The following is a 24,230-nucleotide window of genomic DNA, read 5'->3' as shown; positions in this document are numbered from 1 at the left end:
AGGCTCCTGCCCATGTTAGAGATGCTGCCTCCCAAGCCCCAACAAAATGCAAACTGGCTTCTTCTCTGCATTCTACCATAAGCATGCTGGGAAGTTGAGAGGGCACTGGTTGATCTGCTCCCAATCAAGCCATCTTCCCCCAGCAAAGACAGACTAGTATTTATTCACTATCAGTCACATGGAAGCAGGTCTCAGGACCTGGGAAGAAGGAACTGGCTGATACCACACCAGTATCTCACTGGGTGAGATCCCACCAAAACAAGGATGAGGCCCAAGGCTAGCACACCAGTTCTGAGTCTTGAAGAAAAAACACTGCTTTTTCTTATCCCTATAGAACACTCGTAACATCTGCCTGAGTACTCTGCGTGGGAAATGCAGTGACAAAATAGTTGGCTGAGCTCCAAGATTGACACCTTATGTCCAAAGACAAGGGCTCTGGGTGGGCAATTCACCATGGGAACACTCAGCTGAGAGGGCCAACTTAGAAAGGTACCTTACAAGAACTTCAAACAAACTCAAAGCACCAGAAACATCCTATGCTGAGAAGACAATGGAGAGGGTACAGAATCAGGACAATGGATACTCAGGTGCTTAGTGACAAAAGATTTTAGGCAAAGTCTTTCTGGTTCTAGTCCGACTTACTGTATGGGAAAAAGCTATACTATTTCTCATAAGAGTTCACTAAGCTCTACCCTGATGCAGGAAAAGAAAATCCCCTCACTTGCAGGAAGTAGGGGACGTGCAGCTTCTCTTGTCTAAGTCTACACTGTCATTTGGGATTGCTAAGTTTCCACAAAAGTTGTCAGAGGACAGAAGCGTGTATACTGAGGCGGTTGTATTTTAGCAGTTGTGGATCATTCCAGTTGAAAAAGTCATACAGTTGTAAAGTCCAAAGCAAAATGTAAAACCAGGTCACACATTGATATGTGATATGTAATATATTTTCACCCAAGGGGCATGGATATATTTTCCTGTTCCCCGTGTGTTCCAGGCATGGTGCTGACACTTGCATCTATGAAGGTGCCTGGTGTCTCTGTCCTTCAGCTCCTCTCAAAATTTGTGAGCTGAAATCTTAAGTCCACAAACTAATTCTATTAGGCGACAGTCCCCCAGAGGCCATAAATGGGAACACTTACAACTCTTACAAAATAAATCTCCATGTTGTAAGTAGGTAACAACAATGAGCTGGGAAATAGACACTCGCTAGAAACACTAGAACTGGTGAAATACATTTCTGCTGTCTGAAGCCACCTAGTCTCTGGCATTTTGTTATAGCCACCAACCTCACTAATATACTATGTATGGCAATCAGAAAATGTCTCTGAACCTCATTTTCTCTCACTGGTAACCATAGATGACAGTAGTAAGATCCAGTGAGATGAAATGGAAAGTCCTAGCACAGAGAAAGCATTCACTGAGGTCTACTTATTTTTGTGGTTCCTAACCATAGAATAAAAACAATGAGATTGTTATCATTATTATCTGAGTGAAACAGTGAGATTCAGGGTAAGCTAGGATATGCTCAGGTTGTCACTCTAAGTTACAGAAAGAGGCTTCTAGACTTTACTATCACATATTTTATCACTTTTTATAACTTGGAATCCCAAAATATGAGATTCATTGGGACATTTTAATACATACAGTTCATTGTAATTTATTCATATTCACGTATCTCCACGTCTCATTGTGACCACCTGTTTTTGTTGTGGAATTGCGCCACAGGCCCTCTGTTGGCCAGTTCCCATACAGCCTGACAGTGGGATCCGTGTCCCAAGGGTCATTGCAGTCCCCACACCTCTCTCACACTTGTGAAAATTTTTCTCTTCTTCACTTCTGATGACTACCAACTAAAATGGAATTATACTCAGACACTAATGCAGGGAGGGGCTGCGAGGTGCAGGGGCTTGCCTAACATTCAACATTTAAGAACATTAACTTAAAGCTTTGATAGGAGGAGTTTAAGAATAAACAGAGATTTGAAACCCTATTCTGGGGGTGGGGGATGTGCTCAGCATGTTCAAAGAAAACCTCCTCAAGGATTCTTGGCACCTCTAGGTTCCCTGTGGGGCCTTCAGGGGGAATTCCTATTATGAGAGAGAACTCCAATGTCTTTGGAGGACCCTGGGGTTTCCTGTGGAGTAGAACATAGTTTCTTCTAGAGAAGGAAAGGACACTTCTTAAGAAGACAATAAGAGACACTTGGAGGAACCACTCATTGTCTGGGTAAAGCTTGGAAGACTCTGATGCCTCTTCTGGCTGAGGAAGCCTCTAGGAGGAAAAATACCTAGCCCATTCCAACTTTGAGGACAGTAATGAGGCTTTTACTCTATGTTAGTCATTATAAGATACAAGTGGATACTTGCTATATTGGTCAGATATTTTATTGAAAAAAAAAACCACCTAAACAAAACAACATAATAGGAAATGGGTTAATATTTAGGCCCATTGCTTTAGAGATTTCACTCTATCATGGCAGAGAAGAAGAGGCATAGCAAGGCAGTATACAACATGTCAAGGAGAGAGAGAGAGAGAGAGAGAGAGAGAGAGAGAGAGAGAGAGAGAATAGGTTTCTCCTTTCACTTGTGCTCCCAATATGCTAATGTCCATCTCATAATGAAACAATCTTCAAATCATTTTCAAAATTAGCTATCATCTTAACAGGTCCAACATTGTTCAAAGTCCCAATCTCAGTCTTCTCTAAGATTAAAGTCATTCATAAGTCCCTGTTTAGGTAGAAGCAAATAACATATTTTCAATATCCGATGGCATAACCCACACACTCTCATTCCAAAGGGAGTACACAAGAGTGTCCATTAGGGTGTTTGCAAAAGGGTTTAGCTGAGAAGAAAGATGTACCAAGAGTACTGATCGCATTGGTCCACATGCTGGAACCATGTATTTAATAAAAGAAGAAAAGGGAAAATGGCCATTAGTGTAGGCACTCTCAACAGAAATTAGGGGTGAGACAAAAGGAATGCCAAACTCCAGCAGGAAAACCATTGTTTCTCAAAGCCCCACGGATGGAATCTGGAGTACATTATGATGTAGTACGAGTCCCAGGCCTCCAATGCAGCCCTGCCCCTATGGCCTTGCAGGTTACAATCTATATGACCCCTCTCTTGGGCTGGGCATGCTCACTGCCTGTAGCTTTCTTCAGCAGATGTTCCCTGATCCTGCCAAGGCTAATGCCTGTTGTCATCACCTTGAACTCAGCCTTTCCTTTTCACACTGCCCTATCAGTGGCTGCCTGCAGGAGTCCTGCCTCCTTGCTTGCCTGTCTGGCTTTCCTGGGAAGTTTGGGAATATCCTATATGACCTCAAAACTCTTGAATTGTGCACACACAAAAAATTTAACGTCAAATGGATGACTTTAAGGCCTGCCACTAACCAGGTTGGGCAGTAATTAGACCCTCTTGGGCCACAGCCATAGCTGTAGGGATTTCTGAATAGCTAGTTGCTGAATACTAGGGAACATTTTCTTTTCTAGGTGGCCCTGGGCATGCAGGTGTCTGCAGTGTTCTCTTTTCAAAACCAAGTCATCTTGCAAAAAAGTTAAAGCTTCTATATCATTGAGTTTAAGATGGGTGGGCTCCAGCCTGTTCCCTAGATGCTCTCGGGTATCAGCCACACTGTTCCAGGGCAAAGTGGTCAGTTGGCTTCTTTATCGTGGCCTCGGTCTCTTCAGCATACACATTTTCCTTGGTCCCAACTTTACATTCACTTCCTTTCTAGTCAAAATGAATGCCTTCAAATTCCTTAAAGATGTTTTTATTAAATTTTACTTATTTTATTGTGTATTATGTGTACACCATGGCCCCCTTGTAGAGGCCAGAGGACATTTTGTGAGAGTTAGTTCTCTTCTTCCACTATGTGGGTCCTGGGAATAAGATTCAGATTATCAGGCTTGGTGGCAAGCACTTTTACCGATGAATCACCTTAGCAGTCCTTGGATTTTTCCTATGCATCCTGGTCATGATTATCTCTGTGGACCTGGCTAAAACCAGCCAGCAACATCCATGTGGCAGCCTGCATGCTGGCATGCTTTGAAATTTCTTCCATCAAATAAAGTAGCTCCTTTGTCTTTAACAAGGTCTTGTGACAAAGACAAAGTGCAGACAGACCATCCTTACCAGCTTATGAATAGCTTCTTTTCCAGCGTGCCACAGTCTTCACCTCCATCTGAAACTTCACAAACACAGTGCTTTTGGTTTGCAACCCTATTGGCATTCTGGTCTTTGGAGATCCCATCAGAATTGCTAAGCTCCTCTCCCAACACCCTAGAAATTCTCTATCCATCATCTTGAAGCTTTTCCATGTGCTACCCACCCCTCCCACACCTCACCGCCAACAAACTTGTTCCTGAGACTTCTGAATCACATGGTCAGGTTTCATCACAATGACTTCATTTCTTTGGTACCAATTTTATGTGTTATATATTTCATTGCTGTGGCAAAATACTTGACCAAACAACTTAAAAAGAGGAAATACTTCTTAGGGCTCAGAGTTTCAATCAACCATAAAAGAGTATAATGGAGCACAACTGTATCCATAAGTGGCTAAGGACAGAGTAACAGACTCACTTCAGAGTGAGTGTTTTTTTTTCTCTTTTTCTTTCTCTGTTAAATATAGACTCCCAATCTAGCAAAGTGACCACTGATATGCAGAGCCTATCTTCGTCCTTAGTTAATGTCCTTTGGGAAGAGCATACTTTGAAGTATGTTGCACTAATCTAGGTGCTACTCAGTATAACTAAGTTGGCAACCAAAATTAGTCATTGCCATAACCTTTACCTGTACACTCTGGGGCCACCAAAGAGAAAGCATTATATGTAGATGCTAAAAACACCTTTTGGTTCCCATGACACTATGTTTTGGGACAGAGAAGATCAACCTGGGTCCAGTGGATAACAGCATCTTCCTCAGGAGAGTAAGTATATTCACTAACCAGGTACCACACCTTTCAGTTTAAGTTTTCCTCTCTTTGACAATATCTGTCTTGAATGGATGATCTAGAAGGAAGAGAATGCTTCCATATATAAAGTATAGTAGGCTCCCTGGAAACGGATACAACACCAATAAAATGATTACTGATATGAATATGACCATAGAAAAGAGATAGCTTGAAGAATAGGCTTTTTTCACATTTTGGAGATTCTGGTAAGAAAATCAGAATTCTTAAATTATTTGTTGACTTTTTAAATTATATTTAATGTGTGTGTGTGTGTGTGTGTGTGTACACCATGGTAAGTGTGGAGGCCAGAAGGAAAGAACAGTTGGTTCTTTCCTTCTACTAGGTTGTCCTGGAGATTGGGCTCAGGTCTTCAAGGACTAGCAGCAAACACTTTCTCTTTTTGAGCCATCTCGCTGACCTGAAAAAAATCAGAATTTTAGAGTAAGAAAGTAAGCAATTAATAACAAGAGGGTTGGCTGTATATACCAAGATGCCTGGCAGGAATGAAGCCACTTTTTCAGAGAAAAGCCTTGTACCTTAGCAGTTGACTGCATGGAACTGCTTGGTTTACTATTACACTGAAGCTGTGCACTGGGCAGAAACGCCCTAAAGCAGCATCCATGGGCCCTGTTTTCCAGCTCTGGTGAGCATAGCTCCTCTGCCTGCATTACTCAAGCCTATGACTCTGCTTTTTAAATGCAACATATGTACTGATACGATGAACATGTCTGCATGGATCTAGGTCCTTATACCTGAGTATGCACATATGCCAATCAATGTGTCTGGGTACATTTTTGAGTGTAAATAAATTTCAATTTATTGGTGAATACTTGGTTTTTCTTTGTGCCATGCCACTTTCTTCTCCTGGAAACTCCACGCTAGAATCTGCCATCATTAACTGTTCTTTTTTTTTTTTTTTTTTTTTTGGTTTTTCGAGACAGGGTTTCTCTGTGTAGCCCAGCTGTCCTGGAACTCACTCTGTAGACCAGGCTGGCCTCGAACTCAGAAATCCGCCTGCCTCTGCCTCCCAAGTGCTGGGATTAAAGGCGTGCGCCACCACGCCCGGCTCATTAACTGCTCTTTGAATACCATTGAACTCCTCACCCGAAGTGTTCAGGGGTACTGTTTGATAGTCTTTCTTTCAAACTCTGACCGTTGTCATTTCACCTTTCCATGGCTTGAGCTGTTCTCACTGCAAAGAAGATCCCTGCTGTCACTGGAGCTCAGTATCTGGTTCAGGCTGTGAGGCTTGAGGGCTATCAGACAACACTGATAATTACCCTTTCCTTTCCTAGGCCGTGTCTAGAAGCTCACCTACTATATTGGGGCCATGTGCAGTCCTTTCATAACTTATCTATTCTGACTAAAACACTGCTAAGAGAGAAAACAATATAGCAACGATGAAGATTACTGACAAGTAAAGGAGTTATTATCTAGAATCTCTTTGTCTGAGGAGAAGAATCAAGTATAAATTCATTCGCTAAAAATCTGTAATGGTATGAAATAAGAGAGTGTTTTAAGAATTAGAAAGTCCTGCATGAAGACATGTTACCTTGTTTATTATATCCATAGCCAGGAAAGGTGGGTTAATATTTTTTTAGTCTTTATCTAATTTGGTCTTGTCAAATCTAAGAGTACAAGACAAGGCTTTAAGATATGGGTGTTCATTCGTAAACACTAATATTTGAAAATGTAGGCTTACTGAAAAAATAACCTATGAAGGTAAAGGCACAAGAGAGCCAAGTTACCCAGTAGATGCTTTCCATACCTCTTATTATGTGAGATACTTAAGTATACTTAAGATGTAATTATAATATTTAATAATGTTGAAATATTTAATATGGTTTCTTTGGAATTATTAAAGCAAGAGGTTATTAGATGAAGAAGTAGATGTGTGTATTATAGAAAATAAATACCAACTGTGTCAAGGCTGTGAGACCTGGTGGTCTTTTCCCCTTTTTTATATGTCATTTCTCCTTTTCCAGAACTTGACTAAGTCGAGAATTAACTTTCCCCTGACCTCGTTTGTATGCTATAGAGTTTAAGAGTGGGGCTTCATTTTTTTTTCCTTGCAAAAGCAGAGAACTTTAGAGTATTCTTATAGCTGGCCCTGTCTGTGTACATAATGTGGGAGAGTCTCCACTCTGTCCACATCTCCTGTCTGAAAACCATGTCCCCATATGGGAAAAGCTTACAACTTCTTCAAAGCTGGAAGAGTAAGGGCCTGGTACTCTTCTTTGGGTTTCCAGAAATTGAGTCCTTTTTCATGAAAATTGACTTCCTTGGATCATCCCAACTTACCCAATGTTCTTTTCTCCATGAAGCTCCAGAAATCAAAGAGAATACTGAAATGTAGGTAAGGCTGGGAAATACAAACATCAGGAAGGTTGTAGGGAAGGAGTCCAGTCAGGGAGACAGCTAAGTATAGGGCATGCCCTTGAGAGAAAGGAAGACACAGACCTCACAAATGGCATACATTGAGAAGGCAAATAGTAATCCCATGAGAGATAAGCATGCAGATGGATGAGTGATCTGAGGCCAGAGAGAACACGGAGATAAGAAAAGCAAAGTAGCTAGCTGGCATGAGAAATAATGCCCATATACAATGTGTGTTATGGCCCAATTCTCCCCAAGAGCTTTCCAAGAACTCAATCTTTTAAAGGAAATTGATTGACTAACCAAAGCCTGGAATTGCTATCCAGTCTTTTCTCCTACTGTCTACTGTCCGGTATCAGTGGACAGCAGATATACACAGGGTAAAAAGGACAAGGTCTATCCCCATGAATCTCTGAGTAAAGTTCCCCAACAACTGTGCATGGCCACAGGCAGAAGTCAATACCTGGCTGCAGCACACCCAGAAACAGACAGAGTACACCTCATCCCAGAGAATAAGAGCATTAGGAGTAGACATGTTTTATTATTAAACAACTTTAATCCAAATGCTGATTATTATTTGCAGTGTCTGAAGGCACAAAATATACCTAAAATGTATGGAAGAGTCTAAACAGTTATAAATCCACAGAGCAAAGCATGAAAAAGATACATTCTGAGCTGACACAGATATCTGAGTTGGAAAGAATCTGGCTATGGTTGTTGTCTCCCCCTAGAGAACTTGCTTGAATATCAATCATTTCCCCTCATACCAAGGGTAGGGAAAAAAGACATAAATACAGTGACTAAATACTGTGAGGAGTTACTAATGTCCCGAGGCATTACACTGTTCCTATAAAGATTCTCTCTCTCTCTCTCTCTCTCTCTCTCTCTCTCTCTCTCTCTCTCTCTCTCTCTCTCTCTCTCTCTCACACACACACACACACACACACACAGAGTCTCTTACTCTGAACCAAAGACATCCATATCCATGATATACCAAAGAAACTAAGTCATCTTTGGGATACAGACAGGTGTAAGATAAGGCAGTGAGACCAGAGTTTGATTTTTAAAATAGAGATTATATATATGAAAATTAATCCTCCAGTGCAAGCTGCCCAACATGTTGATGAAATGAAAGCAAAGCCTGTACATTGTTAGGGTGATGGGAGCCCACCCAGGCTTTGCCATGTACACCTGTCTCCAAGCTCTGCACACCAACTGGAGAAATGTGAACAGGTCTCTTTAGTTATACTAGCAGCATGGCATCCCAGTAGCCAAAGGTAACATACCTATAAACACCCTCTTCATCTGGTGCTTTTAGTTGATTGTGTGATATAGCCACTCTTTTATCCTCACTAACATCATTATGGATTTGGGGAGGTAAATTCATCTTAGGCCAGTTTTCACCCTCATGGTTATACATCTCTCAATTAACTCTATATGAGTACAGATAGAAGCAGCAACTGATAGGACTTCATATTTCTCCAAGATCTCTACACCTCGATTTGTGATTGGGGGATGAGTCCTATACCCTTGAAGCTGGATGGGGTCATGTTCTACATCCTAGCAATGTAGGCATTTAGAGACGCTTTGGTCTTCAAAAGGGGAGGGAGGGACTTTTAGTGGCACAGCTCAGGTTACTTTTGATGGATCATTTCCAGTTCTACAGTTTAGTTACCCCACAAAGGGCAATATAGAGATCCTTAAGTTAGCCTTGTTTTATGAAACAGGACTTCCCAGCAAATTCACCATCTCAGAGAATGTCAGATGCCTTCGCTTGAAGGATCCCTGCTGTGGTCTGGTTCATTTAATCTAGTGGTGGAAAAAAAGGCAGTAAAGTCTGAAGAAGGGGCTTGTGCCGAAACCTGGTCCTGTTTAGCTGACATCATAAAGAGCTAAAGCCATGGCTTTAAGGATTCTGGATAGCTTCATTAGGGCAGACGAGTCTTTTGCTTCAAACATTACCCAGCTATGTTTCTCAAAACTGTCAAGCTTCTTCTCTATGTAGTCCCTCTTGTTTATTCTCAGTCTGCCCATCACGTGGAGACACTTCCACCAACACTTTTCTATAGAAACCTTTACCTGGGACTCTGATGTTTCTACTCTCTGCGTCTGTAACCACACTTTCTCTCACTCAGAGCTGTGGATCCTAATTCAAGCAAAGAATCTTCACCTGGTTTCACATCCCTCCATCCCTCAAATTCTCCCCAAAGATGTCCCACCCAGGCCAGTCAGATCTCTAACTAGATGGGGTCTGCCCTCCTTTTATATAGTCTCTTCTAATTGATTCTTCTGAGTAGAAAAAGAGTTTTTTGTTTTTTGTTTTTTTTTAAAAAGACCAACAATATGCTGTTCAAACACATCGGTATCAAAGCCTCAGAGATTGTGACCTCAATATGGGCATCTTTTCTGAGGCCCTGGGGACAATTGCATGCTACACACTGTGACACACAGTGACCTTACCATCTTGAGCCTGATTGTCTAGGGCCATGTCTAGGGCAGGTTGCCCTACAGCTCGGGGAACAGATGGGCCCACCCAACATGGGCTCCAGACTCAGACACATTCTGAACCTACCCAAGGACACTGAAGGAGGAATGAGGGGCTTGTAAGACAAGGACACAAGGGAAAGCTGTGGGTACAGCAGCAAGCAGCATTCGGGGGCTCTTCCATGTCTTCCTTCTCCCCAGCAGCCAGGAGCTTCTCCGATGATTCTTCCTGCCCTCAGAAAGGCCCAGGAACAGGGGGCTCCTTTGGCACTTCAGAATGATCACAAGTAATTTGCCTTTTTATTCATATAGAACAAAATTTACAAAGTCATTCATACAGTTTTTGTTGTTTTGTTTTTTTTTTTTACTGACTTCGAAAATTGGGAATATTCAAAATACACTTTTACCCCACTCCATTCTGTCATTATTTACACGTATGTACAAGAAAAATGAAAGAGTCTGTGTGTGTGTGTGTGTGTGTGTGTGGTGACTGTGTTGTCATTTTCTTGTATTAAAAAGCTCTGCTGGTCGGGTGGGTGGGTGGGCGGGCAAGAGGGCAGGCGACACGGTCAGATGGAGGTGCCATGAGAGGTGTCCAGAGCCTCTGGAAGGACGCCTCCAGGCACGGGCTGGAAGGACATAGGGATGGGGGTCTTCACCGGGCTCTGTCGAAACAGTCCCCCATTGGGTGACCTGTGTTTGCACTGAATTGAGGGCATAGTGGCTGAGCTGCTCAGTGGCAGTGGCAGGTTGCTGCTGGGCCCTGACGACAGTGTCCGGCTGGTGCCATGGCTGCTCTGCTCCGGCAGAAAGGTGCTGACTGAGAGCTGGGTGTTCTGGTACTCCCTCGTGGGCTCCAAAGCTTGGCTTGGAGCCAGGCCCCCCATCTCCAGGGCAGAAAGCTCAATGGACGCTGGGGAAATTTGCTTGTGAGCAATGTCTTCATCCATGAGGCTGTTGATGCGCCGGTGTACCTGTTCCAGATTCACTTCTTTGTCCTGGAGAGAGAAAGTACAGGGAGGTCAAAGGACATCCTAAGAGTGTGTTGAGGACAGCTGGCTGCAAAATTTGGAAACCTGGAGGTAGGCCTATTGAGCTTGCCATACAGTTTCCCCTATTGCTCCCACCTTCCCTCGATCAGATGGTCAACCCTGGACTATCAGGGGAATCCATACACTAGAACACTAATCTGTATATAGCAATGACCCAGACAGCAAGCATCAGAATTTCCTCCACACCCCCACACTCAGCTGAGGATCCCTGACATGCCCAGGGGCAACCCCATGACAAGATGCTCTGAAGAGCTGTCAGACACAGGAGGAGATAAATAGAGTGCCAGGAAAATAGAGGAAATGCCCTGGATCCCCTAATGTGCCCCATGCATTTGCAGTTTGAATCCACATCCCTCCAAGGCTTGATACTGCCACCCCTGCCTTACACACAGAAGATCGGGTTTAGAATAATGTCATTGCTTGATGCCACAAACCCCATGAATGTTAGAGGCTCCTAGAACCACTGCAGTCTGTGTGCAAAAGCTGTGGGAAAGCAACTATGTCCCACCTGGCAACCTATTTTTTTTTCTGTGGAGAATCTTTAGTTCATCCCTGGGAGGAAGGATATTCCCATTCAGCTAATGGGACATTGGAGCTTAAGTGGGAGGAGGAGCAGGGACAAGAGGTGTCAAGAGGACTTATGGCTTCCCAAATGGGTAGCCTCACCCTTGACCCTGTCTCACTACAGTGGGGGACATGACAGAAGACCTTTGGTTTATTTATCTGCTGAAGAATACAAATAAAGAATATAATGACTACAATAATTCTTCTCAAGTAAACTAATGTTGTATCATCAATGTTCAAATGAATTACGGTGGTCACTATGCTAGAGAGCTTAAGGAAGATGTCATCTGCTTCCCTAGTCCTCCCTCACACCCCCCCGTGAAGTGCATAACTGTCCAGAAAATGAGCTACCTCATCTCCCAAATAAGGGTAGGAGCTGCAGCGCCATTTGTGACTCTCTGGATACCAACATTTCAGGCAAGATGGTGGCTACATCTGGCCCTTTCTGATTTCAGACTCCAACAAAAATACCGTGTCAAAGCTCATTTCTAAAATACAATCTTGCCAGCTTTCTAGTGCTCAAAGCATATGTCAGAGAAAGGAACAGAACCTGTTTATGTTGTAGGTATTTTAAATATATCAAGAGATGTAGAAGCCTTGGCATGCTTCCAAAAGGAAGAAGAAATGACCATGCAAAGCCGAAGTTACCCCAGAGCTTTGAGCTCCTATGGGGATAAAGGACAGGGCCTCCCCATCAGGAGGCCACTTGGACCAAAGGGCTTAAGCTCTCTTCCTTTCACATGATGCCAACCACAAAGTCAATATTAGGAAGAGTCAGTCATTATTTCTCACCTGGGCAAAGAACTAAAATACCCTGTAATTCAGTCCTTGTGTCATCACTCCCTGCCTTATAGAAAAGTAAATCATTACTGCCTAAAGGTCCATGAGTTCACAGCTGGCATACTGTTCTTTTGTTTTGTTTTGGTTTTTGGTTTTTGGTTTTTGGTTTATTTTTGGTATTTTTGGGTTTTTTTTTTTTTTTTTTTTTGGTTTTTGGTTTTTGGTTTTTGGTTTTGATTATTCGAGACAGGGTTTCTCTGTATAGCCCTGGATGTCCTGGAACTCACTTTGTAGACCAGACTGGCCTAGAACTCAGAAATCTACCTGCCTCTGCCTCCCGAGTGCTGGGATTAAAGGCGTGTGCCACCATCCCCGGCTTGGCATACTGTTCTTAACTTCTGGTAAGACACATACTGTGGTTTCCAGAACATCTCCTAAGACAAGAAAATTGACAACTTCCATGGATCAATGAAGAACTCATTTCAGGCCAGGAAGAAACTGAATGACAGGGAACAGACTGGTCAGAGGGTGAGGGAACACTACAGAAATTGGCTTGGTGTCATAAATGGAAATGACATTGGAAGTAATTGAATAGCCACTGAAAAATACCCATGATTCCAGTGATGTGCAACCTCCCAGAGATATAACTTAGCTCATCAGTGCTGGGAAGTACTTCAAAGATAAGAATACCTCTGAGTAGCCAACACCAGAGGAAAAGTGGTGGGAAATGGGTGGAGATGTTATCCTTTGTTCTGCCTAGCTCAAGACCATTCATGACATTCCTCTATCAGCTCCTTCCACAATGTGAAAGCTGTAAATGCTCATCAACTTATAATGTTAAATCATAACAGTCTTACTGCAAATTGAAACTATTACCAGTCAACAATATAGCTACCTTATCTACCAGGCATCCTCACTTAGCATAGAGGATTGGTGCTTTCTGCTGATGTTTTGCAGCTGTCTAAGAGAGTAGCTCTCTTCTGCTTCTCATTATTATCAGAAAATAGGACCACAGAGGCACTTTCTCAAGAAAAGACTAAAAATCTGAAGGATTAAATTCTGCCGATGGCATGTTGCTTTTGCACCATGGTAAACGTCAAACATCATAGTTGAACCACAGTAAATTAAGGGTAACCTATAGATATAGCAAACCAAATTCAAGTTATTTGTTAAATTATTTCATATCAGGGTTGAGGTAGCTCTGTAAACAGTTCTCCTCAGTGTGTGCCTTATCTGTTTTTGTGGGTTTTTTTTTCTTTATATAAGGAAAAACTTTTCCTTTCTTTGTATAAAACTTTTACAATAATATTTTATACTTAATATTTGGGCTCCAGTACCTTGGACTCTATCACTGTTGATGACTTCTTAAATAATATACAGTTGGATTGCTTTAGATAGTTTTTTTTTTTGGAAATGGCTATTTTCATTGTATAATTGTGTGGCAGTGGCAGGTAACATTCCCCACTAAACAGACAGACTCAGAGAATGGTGGAAGGTTCATCTCAAAGCAGTTCTGCCATACCTAGCATTCTGTTCTGTGGTGTGGCCTCAGAGCCGGGACATCTGGACAAGGCCTGGCTCTACTCATCATGAAGCTTGTACCTCCAGCCATTCACTGCTGCTAGGATCTCCTATGCAGCTTTGGCTATGGGAAATGACCCTTTTGTCTTCCCTAACCAAAGTCAGTTCCACAACTTGGCTGGTGAAGGTATTTATACACCATCATCATCCTCCCTAAAAGGTATAAAGGCACAAGGAAGGGTGTAAGGTGGAGACCCTTGGATAGAGTTTCAGATGCTTTTAGGGCTTGAGGAAACAATATTGTCTCCCTTGCAGCCAGCAAAACTTGTAGAAGTCTAGAGGAGCCAGTTGCCTGCACTACAGCCTATGGTTTCCATAGGAAGAAAGCTATTGAGTGATGTTTCTGAGTTCCCTTCAAAGAACTGCTTAGTTCGATAGGCAATTTTTCTTCCTTTCTGTTTTCTCTTCAGTACTGTAAGATACCCATTTGGAATGGAAGAAAATTAAGTTGTACCATGGACTCAAGCAAGTTGTCTTGGTTCCAGATCTATTAACTCTGGATTCTGAGCAGCTATAGGGAAAGCCTGGACCTTTTACTAACATCATCTAAGTCCTGGCCCAGGCAGGTGCTCTGGAGGCATGTGTTGTCTTTCAGGCATTGGAGAGAAAGGATAACTTCCTGTATATGAATGCCCTAGGGATACAGGAATTTGAGAATCTCTTATAAAGAGACAACACTTTCTACCTAGTGCCAGAGAAAAAATATAGCTTGGTGGGGTGTTCCAATCAAAGTCCTATGGAGAAAAATGTGAGCAGGAGAAGCCTTTTAGTTCAATGCCTACAGCACTGACATTCAAAGCACAAAATACCTTGCTATTCCTGTATATGTGGAGTGGAGGTAGGGCACAGGTAATAACTTAGCCTTTAGTGCAGCTAGGAGGCCATGCACCATCTAAGTATTTAGGATGAAGACTAACCCAAGGAATGGATATTTCTTTTTATCTTTATTTATATGCTGAGAATTTCATGTAATACATTTTGATCATAACCTTTCACCTTCTTCAACACCTCTGAGATCTTCCTTCACCTCAGGACCCACCCACCTTCAAGTTTTGTCTACAAAACAATAAACAGAAAAGAAAAAATCAAAATTGAAACCAAAACAAAACACATGAGAACACATAGGAATACATGTTTTATTTTTCTGACAGAACCCCAATAGCATAAAAAAATAGGCCCAAGATATGACAAACAGGGTTACATAAAATTAAAAGGTCCTGCATGTGCACACATGCACATGCGCCACTGCTGCCACCACCGAAAACCACAACCACCACCGCCACCACCACCAACTAAAACGTCGAGTCTGATTTGTGTTGGCTTGCTACTCCTGTATATCTGAGAGTAAGATCTTGAATAGTTTCTTAACCTAGTGTATTTTTAACCTGCCTCAAATTAAGGATGGATGAATCAGTTGCAAGGAGTGTGAAGCCGTGCAGTGCAAATCAACTCCCAATTGTGGTTATCTATTAGCCTCTAACCTTTCCATGTCAGGATACACAGAACATGTTCACACCAATTGAACAAATTTTCCAGAGAGAGCTTCCCATGCCAAATGGCTGTCAAGAATCCAACTTTCTCCTATCAGTAGGACCTCTTTCTATTCAAATTCCATTACCCCAGGAGCACCAAGATTAAGCTAAGCCCTGGGAGAAAAGGGCCCCATCAGGAGTCTCCTGTACTGGTTGGTTAACTCTATGAAAAAAAATGAGCAGAGCTACTCTAAATGCATTTCTCTCCCTGGAAAATGAGTGCAGCCTGCCTCAGAATCTCCACACCTTAAGCTGTCTATGCCTGCTCCTTAGTCTATAAGCTAGAACTGAGGGGCAAGAGGCACAAAAGCACCGTGGTCGGGGCCTTGGAAGATGTGTTCTCTGGTATTACCTGGGGCTACAGATTTAGCATGTGCAAGGTCATGTCCATTCAGAGCTTGTATGTCTCTGGCCAAGGAAAAAGGAGGCGGAAGTAATCAGCTTAAGCAGGGACAGTGGCAAGAGTGATTTGAATAACAATCCTTTCAGACAAAATGATTTATTCTACAATGTTATGCAAATCAAATAATGGACTGTTTTATGTGAACTACATCAGTTTACATCCTCATTACCCCAAGGCTTCTGTGTTCAAACAGGTAATGACAGTTGTGGAAAGAGACCTGGAACTTGCGGCTCCTTTCATTAATATACCATAGAGAACTGACCTAGTCAAACATCCCTGAATATGACGGAAGCTTCACTGACTGCATTTGCCCACAAATTGCCTGGAATCCAGCTCTGTGTTCCTCATCCCATGTTAAGCATGATGGCAGATGCAGAAACAGAGGTTACCAGAGAACCTCTCTCAGGCAGAGATAAAATTCTATAATTAAGTCGCTGTTCACCAACGTGGAAATAATACCGTGTATTGAAAAACGGTAATTTACTAAACTCTCATCTATGTAACAGCTTGTTACATGTGGGACTCATTAGAGCTGACTTTGTTTGGAATCCAACAGTTCCTTCTTTAAAGTAGTCAGGAACAAAACTAGGGTTCAGGGATTCCCTGTCTGACCTGGATGGTTGCTGGAAGCATTCTCTTGCTACCATTGAGACCCACCAGGGAGTGAATGACTCCCAGTAGATGGGAACAACACCATCTTCAAGAGTGCTAGAAACTGAGTTTGGATCTGGGTGTTGTGATTAGGTGAAAACAAAGAGGTTGAATTTCAAGACAAGGCAATGAGCCCAGGGGATGATTGGTCACACATTAAAGCATTGTGGGAGAGTGTCCAGTCACCTCCCTCACAAGTATTCCTTGGCAGGGAAATGAGAGGGAACAGTCACCTCACACACCAGATGGGAAGAGCAGGACCCACTGGAATGAGCTGAGACTCTTGCACTGGAGAGATCTGTTCAAGGTGACCCATGGAGAGTGTAGCACTGAGAACAGTACCCACACCCACCTAGTTCCAGCACTCGTGTTCTTTCCTACCATACCAGGCTCACCTTCCTCACCTTGATAGAAAGAGGATCTACAGTTTTAATCCTTGGTAGGATATCAGAAACAAATGCAGAGACTTTGTAAATTATAGTTTTCCAGACTTTCTTAATCTAACCCTATGGAAACTGAGCCCAAGTTCCAGAATTAATCATCTCTGATATGCAGCCAGAATTGAAAGCCATTGATCCAGCTGCAATGATTATACAACAATTTAACATTTAATAGCATTTTCTTTATAGGAGCCCAGACTGGTTCATTCATTCAATAAATACCTTTGAGCTTCTACGACCAGATGAGCTAATGTTCTTAGTAAAACATTCATCCTTGGTTCCTGGCATATAGGAAATGTTCGATACCTCAATTATATTCATCACCCCCTAACAAGAGCTCCTATGTTCCAGAGAGTGGGCACAGCAATTCAGATGCAGAGGTAAGAAGGTACTGGAGGCCTGAAAGGAGATGGGCGGTGGTCACAGGCAAAGATGGCTCCATCAGGGACCTGGTTCTAAGATACTCAGCAGTGTGTAGGTGCTCTTTGCCTTCTTACTGGGATGCTCTGAACTAATTGCTGTAATGTACTAAACTGTCTTACAGCTAGTCTCAGTTTTCAACAGAAGACAAAAAAACAGGGTTAAGGGATGCTTTGCTAGAATCTAATGCAAGAAAGAATCAAGTCTCATCTCATATTTTTAAAAATCTTCCAGAAAACATTAGGTAGAAATTAATGGCCCTGTACACCTAGAGAAAGCCCAGTGTTCTTGCCCTGTGACAAGCCCACCTAAGGAGGTGGTGGGTGCTAGGAAGCAGATGTATCATCCGTGTGCCAGCCTTGTTTTCTGTCATTGCTGAGTAATAATAAGGACGCCTTCCTTAAATGTTGTTGATAAGGGTTAAGAAGACAGTGTTCTATTTGTAAAGCAAAGGAGTGGAGGTCAGGCAGGGTATGAAATTAAAGAGAGGTCTCCTAGTCTCTAATCACCCATAAGGAAGCAGCCTTGAGGGGCACCCATACAGATGCTGGTCCCTAGGTCAGAAGGGGTTGCTGCTAAACTGTCTCCCCCTGCCCAGCTATCCTGGCCTCCATCAGCCCCCCTCTGCCTTGGAGACATGGTGCAGGGCAAGCAAGACAGGAAGAAACCAGAATTCCAACTTGCAGCCCAGTGATGGATGATTCATCCCTCACTCTTCATGTCAGCTCCCATTTGTGCAGTTCTCATCTGTATTTCATGAATATTTCATCCTCAGAGCAACGATTCCACATCCCCCATAAATCTAGCGGGTGGCTCTTAACTGCATCCCCGAGCGCTTGGTGCACTAACCTGCATTGGGTAACTACATAATTGTCTGATTCCCCCGAAAAAATATGAGCTCAAATGCACATGAATATTAAGAGGTTGATTGCACATTACTACTCTTTCCCAAAAAGGTGTCTAAACTCTGAAGACATCGCAGCACAACCCATTAAACACAGCTTGGGCTCCACCCAAAGACAGGTTTTCAGCTCTTAAGAAATATAGCTGGCATCCCAAAACGAAACATTCCAAGAGTTTCCAGATAGCCTCATCTAATTGCAATGCTGCTCCATAAAACATGGGCCAGCAGCAATGTGAGAGGGATCTAAATTAAACACCTTCATTATTTTACCACAGTTTTAAAGATACAATTCTAAAATATTGCCATTTTGGGTCCATTCTCTGCTCCTAGATGACAGGTTCAAACCCCTCACCCTGGCATTGATACATTGGAAGGAAACCCATTCCTCCTTCCTCAGATTCTTCTACTGGCTTCTCCTTCATGCCCTTACTTCCTGTTAACCCTTTGTTTACCTTGTCCAAAATACAACTCTTCCATCTCACGTCCAGCTCAATGATTTCTACCAATTTCTCATCTCTCTACACTAACATCCTCAAGCCACAATAATCTTCACTAACCACTACTCACCCCAACACCATAGCCCTATTATGTGCTGGCTAGGATGGGGCCCCCTGTACTCTAGTGGTTCTCATTGCTAATGTCAGGACAGCTCAATCTAGAGGATGGAGGCTGGTGAGCTATGTTGTAGCCACCCAAGAGGTGAAGAAATATTCCGGGAGGGAAAAGAAGGGTTCATGCAGACAAGATTGTTAAAGGAAGCAAGGAGGAACACGGGATAAACTTCATCTGGATGGTGGATACTTATAAAAACAGGGAAAATCTCTCATATAGCTTATTTGAATAGGAGGGGAAGGTGGAAAGCACCTACTGGGCTGCCCCCATGTCTTCTGTCATTCTTACTTCTATCTTCCTGGACTGAGAGCCCGGCAAGGAAGCCCACATTGTGGAAGAACAAGCTGAAAATGTATTCCTCTATATCAGAGGATGTGGATTTATGCAGAAGTGAGAGAGTAGGAAAAGGTGATGGGAAGAAAGAAGCAAGCAATGTGTGCTTCCCAAGCTGGCCATCTTGTGGTCTTCTGTGGTCTTCCTTTGCTTATACCTTTGTATTTATGACTCTGTCTTTTTGTCTCCCTCTATCTTTCTGTCTCTCTCCATCTCTGTCTCTGTCTCCCTCCCTCCCCCATCTCTCTTTCTCTAATTCTGGGTGACCACAATTGGAATGATCACTGCACTAGAGGCTCTAAAGGGATGAAACTGAAAGTAGACAAGGCCTCCCAGTTTAAAAAACACAATGAAATTGAGCCCACATCCCTGCTCACACCAGACAAGAGAGACAGTTCCATGTCACTGCAATGTACACCCACAGCAACCAACCAATCACCCAGCTCTGCCCTCTCCTGCCTGCTTGGGTTTCCTGTTCCCATTTATTTTGCTTTTCTCCTTGACCTCTGAAGCCAGTTGATGAACGTGTGTGTCACCTTGGCCTCCAGTAAAAAACAAAACTAGGAATACCAGGCAAAATCCTTCAGGACTGCCTTTAAACAGAATGCCAGCTGCTTTACAGCTTCCTATTTAAGATTTATCTCCAGAAGCCTCTGCAGAATCTATAAGCTAAAGTCTGATTCTTAATGAAGCCAGGGGTGTGTGTAGCAGGCAGTGACCACAAATGTATGAAGTGCCTAGGCTTGTCTCATAGATGCCTATGTGTATGTTTCTGTTGGCAGAGGATCATCACAAAGTGATACTTTTTGACACCTCTTTTAGGGGAACTACCTCACAGGAGTTCATTTCAAAAACCAAATCAGAAACTGGCCTTAAAGAGCAAATACCCAATAAGATGCACATGTCAAGGGACAGAATCAGCATTGGTTGGTGTGCAAAGTGAGAGAAGTACCCAGAACTTAGTCTGGACAGAGCTCCAGTGTCTCCCAGGGTGGCAAGGCTATGCCTTGTAAAAATGAGGGAGAGAGGAAAGGCAGGGCGACAGGGGAATCAGGGAAGCCTGGCTTACTGGGGTCACTGGGTCTATGGCTCTATGTGAGACACCAAAGAGAACCAAGAAGGAATGGGGGCTCCTCTCTTACCCTACAGGTGGTCTCTCCAGGTCAGGGTGGAAGCACATGAGCGGGGCAGGGTGGGGAAGGGCTCTCTGGCGCTGCCTACGCCGTACCTGCTCTATAGATAAATACAGGACTTTAGTGGCCTTGGCCGGTCCTTTGGCACTTTGTTCAAACATGAAAACACCCACTACATTTTCTCTGTTTATTTAAAAACAAAATGAAATATGACATATATCCCCAATATACAATGCTGCTGTGTCCAGACAAGGTGACTCAGATAAATACTATCTGAAAGGAAACCACCCACCAAATAAATGGCCCAGGGAGCACCCTACCACTGGACTACGGCAAGACTATGAAGACACCAACCTCTTTGGGGGTCTCCTGGTGGCACCGGTTGCTGTTCCACCACAACTCTAGAGCAGCCACAAGGCAGGCAAGAAGGAGGCCAATGGCCAAAATGCAGAAGACCCCAGCAAAGCTGTGCAGCTTAAGGGATTTGCCTTCAGTCTGGGTACTGGAATGGCTGGTGAGGTCACAGCGGCCTGTGTGTGGCCACCACTTCTGCTTGAGCACATCCAGGTCCCCTGTGTCTTGCAGCTCCAGGATCCTGCAAGATACAACACAGGTGAGCTCAGTACAGAGTAGGGTTTGATCTCATCTGTGTACTACTGGATGAGGGCCAAGTCCCACTAAGCCTAACAGATTCATGGTTACCATTCTAATGAATAGGGTTAGCAACTTTCCATGTTTTTCATGTGCAAGTTTAGTAGATATCAAAACAAAAGCTACTTGTTAGCAGATATTTGTTCTGTCAACCAAGGTGTGAATGTATTGTTGAATAATGAAAACAAACAGAAGATGAAAGGGCTATGGTAAGATTATAAAAATATCCAGCAAGTGAATTAAGATTATAAAAATATCCAGCAAGTGATTTAGAACAATGATAATCCCAAAAGGCTTGGAATGTGGCCATGCCTGGAACACTACAGTACCTGAGGTCATTGATTTACATGTACATTTGTGTGTTTTGTGGCTGTTCTCAGAATGTCCCTGAAAACCACAGCTATCTCTAATTGTGTGTTACACGATGAACGGAGCAGCTAGAGTCCTTCTAACTACCATGTGTGGCTTTGCTCTGGCCAGGAAAGCTTCATGTGTAGCTGTTTACTGGCCTTTGCTAAGTCTCTGGTGACTAAGATGAGTAGGGTGGGATTACTGTAATTTATAGAAGCTGATATGCAGATATATAGGCTGCCAGGGACCAGGAGGAGGCTAGTGATTGAACTACTTGCTCAGCATGAAGAAATCAGAGATTTGTGTCTATAAATATGATTCTTCACTGATGGAGATTTGTTCTAATCCAGATTCTGAATTTTTCAACCTTAACCCCCCCATCATCAATATCTGAGAGTAAATAAGGTACCCATCTCAGTGGCCATTAGGTTATAATCCAGTGGATACTAACAGCTTCCATAAGAACTAGTTAGTAGCTGTACAGTCAGTTGGCCATATTGACCAACTTCTTCTCACGTCACTCTTTGCAGGAGCTCCCTCTTACTGAGTGAACACTGTAGGGTCAAACCATTTATAGTGCTTCAATCTGCCTAACTGCATGCAGAGGAATGCTTAATATATCTGCTTTATTTCCTGAAGGCCTCAACAGAGAATCTACCTGACTTGCCCAAAGTTGTAATTAGAAAGGATTAATGTTCTTCAGCTCTGGGCCATTAGTGATCTGGGAGGCCATGTTCTTCCTGTGACAGCAGACTATTCTCCAGGTGTCAAGTTCTGACCTGGGAGATGGGAGACCCTGGATGTACTGTAGGGTCTGATCTTCTCACAGGTTCTGTGCAGGGGGTGATTCTGATGCCTTGATCTGTGTGTGAACACTGAAGGTCTTAATCCCCAATTGGTTCTTGATCAATCCATAAAGCTGCTAGTAGCCAATGAGCTGTGTGGAATAGGCAGGACTTCCAGTTTTCCTGCAGGCAAGCTAGCAGATGCAGGAGAGGAGAAAAGAATTTGCCATGCTTCAGAAGGAGAAAAGACACGAGTCATGTGAGACCTAGGGTGGAGTGGCCATTGGCCAGTTCCCTGACTGTGCCTGAGTTAGCAGGCAGGACGTGAGAAATGTAACTAAGCTGAGGGCAAATTTAGGGTGCTGAGCTTGGACTAAAGATAAATGAGCAACTAAAGTTGAGAACAGATTTTGGGTGCTGAGTTTGGAGTGAAAAGAAGGGTGTGATTGCCAAAGAAGGCTTAGAAGAGCCCAACCATTGAATTAAAGCTTATAAAAATAAGCTAATGTATGTGTATGTCTTTCATCCGAGGATACAATAGAACCTGAGTGGGGTTGGTAGATTAGTCTGCCTGGAGCTTAAAGCAGGGTAGCAAAAACTACATGCAACATTTCTGGGCAGTATCAGGTGGGCTGCTTAAAATTTCCGACCTTTTCTCCACATAGTTGTATGTGTATTTTATGGCACATCTTATTTCAGGAAGTATATATGGCAATTTACAGGAAAACAGAATAAAAAATAAAAACCAACAAAACAAGAAAGTGTAAATATAGAAGCAACAAGACAAATAAGTCATAGGCACAACATGTCTTCAAGAATGAGGCTAACCTAACATGCACTCTAACAATTTATATTCTTATTTATGAGGAACCAGAGCGATAAGAGCCATTTCCTGAAGCCAGTTTTTCTATTTTCCAGACAGATATAATTGCAGGTGCTTTCCTTTATTCAATAGTTGTGGAGCCTGCTACATAGTAGGTGCTCAATAAATGGCTATTAAGTTGCTAAATGTTTATTGAATGCCCACTCTGCATGCTGTGGTCTGCAAAACTGTTATAGGACATAACATAAACCCACAGCATATATACTTACATCTATATCCTAGCCTCTGTCAAAGCAAACAAATAGCTTGACTCCTAAGATGAAGGGAAAGGCAACCACAGAAATTCTAGATAATCCTGGAATCTACTACTTATACAATGCAGGCCCTTATTCAAATGAAAAAGTGAAGCAGCTCTCTTCATTTTTCTGAGGCAATTTGAGCTTAATGCAGCTCACAATGAGCTTGCAGTATTCAACAGAACCCCTTGTAGAACTAATAACAACAGAAAGTTAGAAATAAAGACTGGAGCATTCCCCTAAAAGGCAGATGCCTGTCTGTTGGAAGGAGGGATGCTACCAGCTCATGGGGAGACATGACAATATTGCAGACAGCACAGTCTTCTGAACACATAGTCTTCTGATAAAACTAAGAAGGGGAATTATTTCTTGCAAGAAAGACATGGAATCTGGGAAGTACACCACTTTTTTATTGAGGTAACTGGCATGGGAGGGAGACCACATGCTGGCTGTGGTCTACTAACCAATGCAGCCATATAAAGAACATCTAACTCCTTAAGCAGACAACCCAACTCTTTAAGCATACAACACAACTATTGGTAATAGAGGAGAGCAACACCACTTCTCCTGACTCATCTCTGTCTTCTCCGTCTTCAGAATTTTCACTTTTCCTTTGACCCAATCTGTGTATTCCTAACTTCATGGCTGCCTCGAGTCTCTCTGACTACCCTGTAGAGATCCAAGCTTTCTAGCCAACATCTGCTTTCTTCTTTCCTAGGATATTGATACTTTTTTCCTTCAGAATTAGAGAAGAAACTTAACAGTGCTAGCTCAGGGGCCTCTATCTTCCCACTAATGGGTCCCATACATCCATGAGCACCATCTTGAGAGTCATTGGCTGTTTGGGTGTTGCTGTTACACTTCCCTTACCATCTGCTCTACAAAGATCTTTGCAGGTTGATGGTCTGTGCAATCACCCTAAAACTCCTATCTGGAAAAAAACCAACATGCATAAACTTCAGAAATGCCACTGTATTCTGAAACCCAAAGAGAAACCATAATTTTTCACACTTTTAATTTGAAGAACTGAAAGATACCTCTTTCTCTCTTATCACTGTTCTCTACTCCAGAAGGCAAAGGAAGGTATGAAACATGTTCTTGACGTTCTG

At 42.8% G+C, this 24,230-nt stretch overlaps 1 protein-coding gene across 1 annotated transcript in view; it reads right to left on the bottom strand.

The window, feature by feature from the left end:
• Positions 1-10,370: 10,370 nt before the first annotated feature.
• Positions 10,371-24,230, bottom strand: part of Grid1 (glutamate ionotropic receptor delta type subunit 1) — a 770,962-nt gene continuing 757,102 nt past the window's right edge. Inside the window, exons 15-16 of the mRNA XM_021181815.3 lie at positions 20,570-20,810; positions 10,371-10,808 (exon numbers count right to left, since the gene is read on the bottom strand). Coding sequence (XP_021037474.1) covers positions 10,380-10,808; positions 20,570-20,810 — 670 coding nt within the window. The 3' untranslated portion in view covers positions 10,371-10,379. The remainder of the gene's footprint in view (positions 10,809-20,569; positions 20,811-24,230) is intronic.

Source organism: Mus caroli, unplaced genomic scaffold (assembly GCF_978045245.1).
Source record: "Mus caroli unplaced genomic scaffold, Mus_caroli_1 scaffold_12, whole genome shotgun sequence".
Classification (NCBI taxonomy): domain Eukaryota; kingdom Metazoa; phylum Chordata; class Mammalia; order Rodentia; family Muridae; genus Mus; species Mus caroli.
The sequence above is the reverse complement of the archived record's forward strand: the minus strand, read 5'-3'. Positions and strand labels throughout refer to the sequence as shown.